This window comes from Garra rufa, chromosome 7 (assembly GCF_049309525.1).
Source record: "Garra rufa chromosome 7, GarRuf1.0, whole genome shotgun sequence".
In the NCBI taxonomy this organism is placed as follows: Eukaryota; Metazoa; Chordata; class Actinopteri; order Cypriniformes; family Cyprinidae; genus Garra; species Garra rufa.
Genome location: NC_133367.1, coordinates 16,172,500 through 16,182,115, shown reverse-complemented (window position 1 = coordinate 16,182,115; position 9,616 = coordinate 16,172,500). Strand labels below are relative to the sequence as shown.

General features: G+C 36.1%; 1 protein-coding gene and 1 long non-coding RNA gene across 3 annotated transcripts; one reads left to right on the top strand and one right to left on the bottom strand.

Annotated features, from left to right (window-relative positions):
* Positions 1–998: 998 nt before the first annotated feature.
* On the bottom strand, positions 999–4,272 carry LOC141337827 (uncharacterized). Of its 2 annotated transcripts, none has more exons than XR_012355789.1 (5): positions 4,092–4,272; positions 3,318–3,510; positions 2,727–2,888; positions 2,158–2,253; positions 999–1,943 (listed from the first exon to the last, which is right to left on the bottom strand). It is a non-coding gene; the product is annotated as an uncharacterized lncRNA (long non-coding RNA). The 2 variants fall into 2 exon arrangements; XR_012355790.1 differs by having other exon boundaries at positions 2,727–2,885.
* Positions 4,273–5,346: 1,074 nt separating this feature from the next.
* LOC141337982 (SLAM family member 5-like) lies at positions 5,347–9,368 on the top strand. The gene is made up of 6 exons (XM_073843556.1): positions 5,347–5,395; positions 6,786–7,085; positions 7,745–8,035; positions 8,130–8,240; positions 8,370–8,431; positions 9,321–9,368. The coding sequence occupies exons 1-6, from the start codon at positions 5,347–5,349 to the stop codon at positions 9,366–9,368; spliced, it is 861 nt and encodes a 286-aa protein (XP_073699657.1).
* The last annotated feature ends 248 nt before the right edge of the window (positions 9,369–9,616 follow it).

Genomic DNA, 9,616 nt, shown 5'->3' with positions numbered 1-9,616 from the left:
CAATATTTTTATGAAATAAAAATAAATCTCTGACAGAGATCCCTTCCCTATCAGCCAATCACAGTAGTTAGTTGGTATGCTGACATCATCCATAGCAACAAGATAAACCCCGCCCTTACTCTAGGCTTGAGACTTCTCTCTTTTCCTTAGTAAAAGTTTGTCTCAGCAGCTTTGTGAATAGGTTTTAAGAGAAAACTCGTTGCTAAAAACTTTTACTGCACTGTAAACCCTAATAAGTTCACTGAACTCAAAAATTATTTTGTAACAGATTACACAAAAATATTTTAGTGATGTTTTTAAATGTTTTAAGTTTACATAAAATAAAAATTACACTTTCAGTTGCCTTAAATTATCTCAATGTTATCTTATAAATATTGATATCCCTCAACTTATAATTGGGGAGGAATTCACTCAAAATTTTCTATATTTTTGAACTCATAATGTGGAAAATACACTAAAATTTTTCTATATTTTTGAACTCATATAATGTGGAAAATACACTCAAAATGTTCTATATTTTTCAACTCATAATGTGGGAATTGCACAAAAAATAACTTCTAAAATTAAATACTACTGTCGGCCCACTACACAATTATAATCAGCTAATAATGTTAGGAAACATGAAAGTGACACCACATTGACAATTTAACAACTTTTTTTATTCAACACAATGTGCTTTTTAAAGGGCACGAATCAAAGGAGCTCAGTCAAAACAAAGTGCTTGACATAAATTAAAACAAAAAGAAAAGGAAATGACTCCATAAAAACAATCTTTAAGTAAAAAGAAAAGTCTTAAAAGTACATTAAAGGTTGTATCAGCGATTTCTAGCCTGAAACATAAAGTGTCAAATTCAGCTGACCTTTCATCACGATCCGCTTGCTGCCTGCCCCATAAATTGTCTGTGAAAAAACCGCGTCTCTCTGGTCAGCCTAGGGTCCGAGATATGCCAAAAAAACAATCGGCACTACCAACCTTTCCACAGATAAACAAACAGTGTTCCAACCAATCAGCGTCAGGGGTTTGGTGTTGTGGACTTTCGCTCCGCCTCCCTCACATCCCTGCACCAGTAGGAAAGTCCACAACACCAAACCCCTGACGCTGATTGGTTGGAACACTGTTTGTTTATCTGTGGAATAGTTAACAGCGTCGATTGTTTTTTTGGCATATCTCGGACCCTAGGCTGACCAGAGAGACGCGGTTTTTTCACAGGCAATTTATGGGGCAGGCAGCGAGCAGATCGTGAAGAAAGGTCAGCTGAAATTGACACTTTATGTTTTAGGCTAGAAATCGCTGATACAGCCTTTAAGTGTTAATAGTTCTATTTTCTGGTTATTGTTACAGAGAGTAGATTCAGTATTTTGGGTCTTAAGCTCACATTATAATAAAAACTCACAAAGGATTCATGATAAATTAAACAGTCGTTTCCCACGTTATTCAGTCCAAAAAATTTAGCTCGGCAATATGTCATTTTTGTAAAATGTATCGATTGACAATCAATGTATTAATTCTGAGGTAGAACAGGCAAACATAGTCACATGTTAAATCTGAGGTAGAAGAGGCAAATGATTACATTTGTAAAGAGGGGAACAAAAACAAACAAAAAAACTTCCTCAATACTCAGCTCAACAAATAATCCATTCTGAATGATTTACTCACTGAACAAATCATTCTTCAGCGTCAGTAGACACGCTTTCAGTGGTTTGTTGTCCTCAGGAAACAGCACAACTTTTTGGATAAATGTGAATGTAAGTTTGAGATTCTTTGGGTACTGTAGGTCTAGTGCATAGATGTATCCAAAGAGCAGAAGAAATGAGTCAGCCAGATTTGTGGGACCACTCACAAGTATTTCCTTCTCGCTGAAGAGAGACGCATCAGTAGTGTCATCCGTGACGACTGTCAGGAGAGCCACCGAAGTGTCACTGAGGTCTGGACCATCTGCTGACTATAAAACACAAATAAGACAAGAATGAGTTCAGCTCCTCAAGGATACAAATCATGCTAATGATGTCCTCTGGAATGGATAACTCAAGAGTTTCCACATAACCTGCTTTCTGGAATACCCCCCTTGTTCTCCTAGAGTTCTTTGAGTGATGTCATATGTTTAAGTTGACTAAATGGCTAGGCAAAGGGATCGATAGTGAGGCCAGTACACTTACGTTACAGGTCCTGAAGAACTTGGAGGCATCTTAACGCAGGTACACAGGAAGTGCACGAAGGACGAGGGCCCGTCTCATATTTACATCACGTGGTTCCTAGATGGACAAAAAATTTCCATTACAATAGTAATTACACAAATGCAGAGCAAACACTTAAAAAAATCTAAGTGTTAAATAGCTCCATATTCTGATGGTGGTCATTGCTATAGATGGTAGATTCAGTATTTTGTGTCACCATTTCTTCAGTAAAACATTTTTCAAATGAATAACTTTCTATTGTAAATACTTAAATAACTCACAAACAAAATAAAACTCTAAATTGTAAATCAAATTTTATAAAAGCAGTAGTTATTTGGACTTCTTCAAATTGAAGCTGATAAAGTATTTTTTAAGGTACCTCTTTATGATAGAATACATCTGATGAGATTGACAATGTTGTGTGCATGCCATAATCACTTAACCTCAGGGCACAGTCAAGGCAATTCATACAATAACTTATTACAGTTGTCTGCAAACAATCTAACTTTGTTAATAATCTGGTTCTGAATCATGCAAAGTTAAAAATTCACCTGAATGTCATAAATCCTCATGAGCTTGGCTAGCTCCTTGCCAGTCTTGGTGGCCTTGTCTCTGAACAAGGTGATGAGTTTAGGCGTGTGTCTGTCCAGCTCCTTGAAAAATTGATTGTGCAGGTTAATGTTGTTGATTCGGTGGAACTCTGCAAACACCTGCTGTACATAGACAGAATTGCACAGAAATGTACAAAGATGAATTAGGAATAGAAATGTGAATGTATTTTAAGAAGTTTTTAGTTGGCAGGTAGCAAAACCAAAGGCAATTCTATTAGGGATGAGTCAGAACCAAGGTCAAAATAGAAAATCAATTGTCATTCTTTAATTTAAAACAGGCAGTATATTGTTATCTAAAAAAAAAATCTAATAATAAACCTCTGTACACTTTGTTTATGGTGAATGGCAAAAATACATCACAGCGTGATGTGTTGTCAACTTTTACATCTGCCATTTGTTTTTTTGGTGAAAATGTAGATTTTTAAATAACGTTAGTCATTTAAATATTGGAAAAATCAATCATGTTCAAAGTGGGCATGCTTAAAGGATTTGTTCACTTTCATAACAACAATTTACAGATAATGTACTCACCCCCTTGTCATCCAAGATGTTCTTGTTTTTCTTTCCTCAATCGTAAGGAATTTTTTTTTTTTTTTTTTTTTTGAGGAAAACATTTCAGGATTTCTCTCCATATAATGGATATGTTTGGCACCCCGAAGTTTGAAGGTCCAAAATGCAGCTTCAAACGGCTCTAAACCATCCCAGCCGAGGAGGAAGCTCTTATCTGGGGAAACGATTGGTTATTTTATAAACAAATTGACAATTTATATACTTTAAATGCGCAGTTTGTGTGATCCGGGTCAATACCGTTAGGGTATGTCAAAACTCCCATCTCGTTTTCTTCCCTAGATCGCTGTAAAAATACCGACACAGTGTTTACAAAGTGAACATACAAAAAAAAAAACTCAAACACCCTTTACAAAAAAAGGTAAAAAAAACAGCATTGTAGGACGATTTTGACATTGAAGACATAAACGAGATGGGAGTTTTTCGGGAAGCAGGGATAAAAGTTATGCTTTTAGCCCCCGCCAAAGAGTTCAGACTCGTGGACCTAACGTTAACTCCACCTTCAGTGTCCCGGAAAACATGCATTATGGGAAATGTAGTTCATCCAGGAAACCGCTGATAACATTTCACCGTTGTAAGATTGTAAGACGTACGTTAATTGTTACATTCAACAACTTCTAAAGTTACAATTAACGTTTCATGGATTTGTAAACTATTTACAACAGAATATTAACTGTACACGGACAAATGTATTCCCAAATTTAAGACTATTTTTCGAAATTCAGTAACGTTACTTACCAAATCAGGGCTGATGATAAGACGGCGCTTTAAAAAACGAGGGCAATAAGACTAATAAAAAAACTGAGGTGGTAGTGGTTTGAAGCAGGGGGATAAAAGTGCGCATTACAAACAAATAAAAACAAATTTAACTGTGTTCCACATCCACACGGGCAGGCCAAGACTTCCCCGCATCAAGGCAAAATCAAGATGGCTGACTCAGCTTTCCTGAGGGAGTAATCAGACCCACCCACCAGAACGTCATGACGTTACACTACTGTGTGGTTTCTAAACTTTTTAAGCGTTCCACACAAATTAACTATAAAATATTGAGCCCTATTCAATTAAAGTGGCATAAATCTCAACAGAGCTCAACACTTTATAGTTTGGTCAACTGCATAAGGACATTTGACTGTTATGACCCTATTAGTTTTAAGCTAGTACAACTGTTTGGGATTACAGTGTGCTATTTAGGAGAACTCTTGCTAAGATAAGACTTTTTTTGTGAATACGGGCCAAGATGTTCAGGTGCAGACCACAAAACAGATCTGACCCTTACCCTGTTAAAACTATAAGACAGTTTGAAGTATAAAACACATCTGTCCTGTGAATCGTCTTTATTTGTGTTTCACATATCAGTTTTGGTGGCTTGATTAAATCATTTATTTGTAAAGCAGTTTTATCTCGACAGGAAGTCAGAGTGTGTGGTTCATAACAGAATGACAGGAAGAAGCCCTTCGCCCTCAAACTAAACACACACATACAATAAAACAAATGGCCAGTCTGCAGCTTTAAAACTATCCGTCCACACTGAGATCAAATCATGTTTATGTAGAAATCAAGCCGCAGCAGGTTTCACTTTGACTCAGAAGATGATCTGCTTGTGTCACAAACCAGAGATAATACACAGTTTAAAATTGTGTTTTGCAACTCACAACAACTGAATGATTATAAAAGTATTTTAGAAATCCACGAGTTTATTTAACATGAAATTTAAATTGACTATTCCAGTGTTCACACAACATTCTGCTCTTCTTCTGTTATAGATTTAACAAAAGTAGTTCATTTTAAAACCTTGTTAGATGATAAAAATTAAGAATTTTAGAAGTCTTACAAAAAGCAAGACTTATAACTATAGACTAAATAGCATATGCAGAGTGTGTGTGCATGTACATTAGTTGCGGGAGGATTGTGGGAGGATTCATAAAGCAGATGAACAGCTTGAGTGTTTTCAGCAGATGGTCTTACTAGATCAAACACTGGACTACTGAAGAAAATGTTTCGCGTGTTTGTTTTGCTCTGCTTGTGCTGGTGGCGTCTGATTGGTAAGTTACAAAAATGTAATTTCTTTCCGTTTCATGGTAATAAACCTGCTGCTTTTGTTCAGATAGTTAAAAGAGTTGCATTTGGCTTTTCTTCTGGATTAATCAAATAAAATACACTCTTAAAAATAAAGGTTGCTTCGAAAGGTTCTTCACAGCGATGCCATAGCATAGAAGAACCATTTCTGGTTCCACAAAAAACCATTCAGTCAAAGGTTCTTTAAAGAACCATGTGTTTCTTACCTTTTTATAAACAACAGAACCTTTTTTCGCCACAAAGAACCTTTTGTGAAACAGATGTTAAAGGTTTTTTATGGAACCATTTAGACAAAAAGGCTTCTTCTATGGCATCGTGAAGCACCTTTATTTTTAAGAGTGTAGGCCCATACTCTAGATTCAGGTCTCTTCCTTATCGTGAGCCTGATTTAAAGTGAAACTACTGGAAATACACTGTAAAAAAATGACAGTGAATTTAACGGTAAACAACTGTAAAAATGCTACGGTAAATACCTGTGAAACGGCTAACGGTAAGTTCCCCTTCTGTATACGGTGAAAAACTGTGTTGGACATTGCATTTCATTTTACGGTAGTATACCGTTTTTGGAAGTGAAAAGGAACGTAAAATTTACAGTGAATAACCGTAAATTGACATTCCCAGAATTCCGTATTTCATTTTTTTTTATTTGATGTTTTTTTGTTGAAATAACTTTTTCATCTTAGTTTTTTCTTGGCAGTTTTGTACATTAGGGTTGTATGTTACATCTAATGTTGTTAAATTAATGTTTTTTGCATTATTTCAGTTTTATGTGTGTTACCATGCTGGTGTTTAGTGTTTGTGTGAATGACACTGTGTACCTTCTATATGTGTTATTATTTAAAACCTCCGTGCGATGGGCTTTGGTTCATCATGTGATGTTGTCATCACCACCTGCTTTTGGTGGTTATCAGTGTATTACAAAGGTACAAAACAGATATCAGTACTTCAAAAAGTTGTTACATTACCATTATATGAATTACGGTTTTTAGTATGAAATTACGGTATTTACCTGTAAATTTAAGTGAAAACCTTAAAATGTAAAACATTGCTACCGTATTTTTAACGGTAAAATTCTGGCAATCACAGCTGCCAGTTTTTTACCGTAAATTTTATGGATTTTTTTTTACAGTGTATCCAGAATTGTTTTCGTATTTCACTCGGCTGCAAAATAAATATGTACATTCAGACAATGCCTTAAAGTTAGAATTTTTAGTTCACACAACAATTTGTAATTTGTTGTCAATTTGTTTGCTGTCGCCGTTTGAGATATTCCTCAGTTCACATTTAGAAACAAGTACTGACTTCAGGCTTTGTAAACCAACGAAACTGTGAAATCTGTTCCAGTTTGTTCATCAGTGTCAGTGATGGAGGGAGATTCTGTCAGTCTAAACACTGGCGTAACTGAAATAAATGAAGACGATGACGTGCTGTGGAAATTTGGAGCTGGAGAATCTCCCATAGCTAAAATCAGTCGAGAGGACCAAATCTTTTCCACATTTGTTGGTCCTGATGGGAGATTCAGAGACAGGCTGAAGCTGGACAAGCAGAGTGCATCTCTAACCATCACAAACATCGCAACTGAACATGCTGGACTTTATGAGTTACAGATAAGTGGAGATAAGTTGTTATCAAAAACATTCAGTGTTTCCGTCTACGGTGAGTAGAGATAATCTTGTTTCATTAACAGAATGTTTTGGGTTCAGTACAATTTACAATTATTTGACAGCATCTGTGGCATAAAGTTGCTTTCAAAAATAATTAAGACATACCTTGAAAGGAAAACAAAAACAGAACCAAGATTATGGCGAAGCACTTACAATGACAGTGAACCGGGTCAACTTTTTACTGATTTAAAGCAGACACTGTAAAGCTTATATATAATCTGCTTGTTAAGTTGTAACACAAGGAATGCGGTTTCCAGGTCCAAGCCTTTACTATCTCAACAGCCTTTTATGAGTGTAAAGTCCACCTAATTGGCCCAACAAAGGTATCCAGTGGTGGCTGAAGGATACGAGCGTATGTGGTCTTTTCAGTGTGCAAAGTAATTTAATTTAAACTGACATTTTATTATCCCCTCAAATTTAGGTTAGAATCCCAATTATTCATTCATAGGATAATTTATCTAGACGTCTGATTATTCTGTTTAACTCTTTAATCTTATTGAATTTTATTGATCTTATTTCATAGCCATTTACATACTGAAATATTTTACCGCGTTATCGTTTGCGATGAAAAAGCACTCACTGAATACCAAAACTATACCAACAATATTGCTGTTCAAATTTATTTTCTGTCTATTCTTTAACACTTTCCAGCTCGTCTGCCCACTCCTAACATCAGCAGAGATTTTTCACAAAATATTTCATCATCTTCATCATCACAGCAGAATTGTTCATTGGTGTGTTCAGCGGTGAATGTGAGTCGTGTGACTCTCTCCTGGTACAATGGAAACGGTTTATTGTCCAGCATCAGTGTGTCTGATCTCAGCATCAGTCTCTCTCTACCTCTGGAGGTGGAATATCAGGATAACAACACCTACAGCTGTGTGCTCAACAATCCCATCAGCAACCAGACTCAACATCTGGACATCAGCAAACTCTGTACTGGTATGATTTTAGTCAATATTAGTCCACTCAAAAATAAACCATCATTGAGAACTCTCAGTCGTATTTAAAGTCAGATGCTTTTTGTATATTACAGATCAGGGTCTAACTTTATTTCACATAGTGCTTATTTCTATCACTGCTGGATCTCTGTTAATTGTCACTGCAATCATGATGTGCTGCATCTGCAGAAAATATAATAAATCAGGTGAGGAATTCAGTTATTAACTACAAACAATTACTGTGGTTAATTTTATTTTAATCAGATATACAGATTACTATATGTAAGACTGTAAGCTTTGCTGTTTTAACACATCTGTGATTACTGTTAATGCAGTCCAGACCTGGGAAGAAGAGCGAACTGATTCAGCATGGTGTAAACCAACAACTCGAAAAACAGTAAGATCATTCATAACTGTGTTGCAGTCAGTTAATCTGATTGACACTTGTTCAATCAGAACACAAGGCTATCGTTGCCGAGCTTAAGCATTTTCCACAGTTGCTTTGTTGGGTTTAGTCAAAGTCCTTTTAAGACAAGTCATGTCACTCGGCGGCCATCTTTGAAACGCCTCTCGGGCATACAAGTGCAGCTCCTATCTCTTTGAATGGGGAAACATCAAATTCTCCAAAACTGTTTGCCGAACTTACGATTAAATTTCATATTTGAAATCTCCAAAGAAATCCAACAAGAACTGCCTCATAAATTTAGTTCCTTGTGCTTTAATAGCGTTAAAAAAACTCGAATTTTTCCGGCTAGATGAGCCAGTGCGCATGCGCAGTACTGAACGCACGTCTTAGAGCGCCGACTGTTTCTATAGCAACCGGAACTTCTCACGGTAGCTGCAGTGACGCGCTGACTTTACTAATCAACGATTGGCTCTTTCACTAAGAAGGCGGAGCTTCGCGGCCATGATGACCGTTGCATTTTTCCCCATTCAAAACTACACGAGTGATATGTCTTTGGTATTCTATAGTCTTTGGTTTAGCGTAGGCACAGTAAGAAACCTTGACTTAATGCCACATTACTTTGTCTTTTGCAACAGTGTGTTTAAAACAAAACACATTATTTACGTTTAATTTAAATTCTGTAACTGTGCATCTCATTAAACTATTTTTAAAAATCATGTGATTTGACAGTTATACAAATTGAAATAATAAGAGATGTTCTGTTAAGCATTCAGTGAAATCAATTCTAAAATAAAATGTTGTTTCTGCTCAGTTGGCAATTGGTCTGCCAATAATTTTGGCACATCAGCATTTTCTTGATTGTATGTATTTTTTCTTGCAGAAATCAAAGGAGGATGCCGTGTATGAAAATGTCCCCCAAAAACGGTGATCAAATACTGTACTGGAACTGATGTCAAAGTTAAATACTGGATACCGACTTGCATCTTTGGGTTTTGTTCACATTTGTTCTCTGATAGGATGTTTCTTTTGTGTTTTGACTCTTGTTTTGGTGCTATTGTGATGTGTATGAAATTCTGTGGTTCCAGCTTTTAGTTTATCATATGGAAATACCTAACTTGAATTATTAAATGTAACACCCCTTTACTGTGCTATTTTAGCATTATTGAAATTGAATTG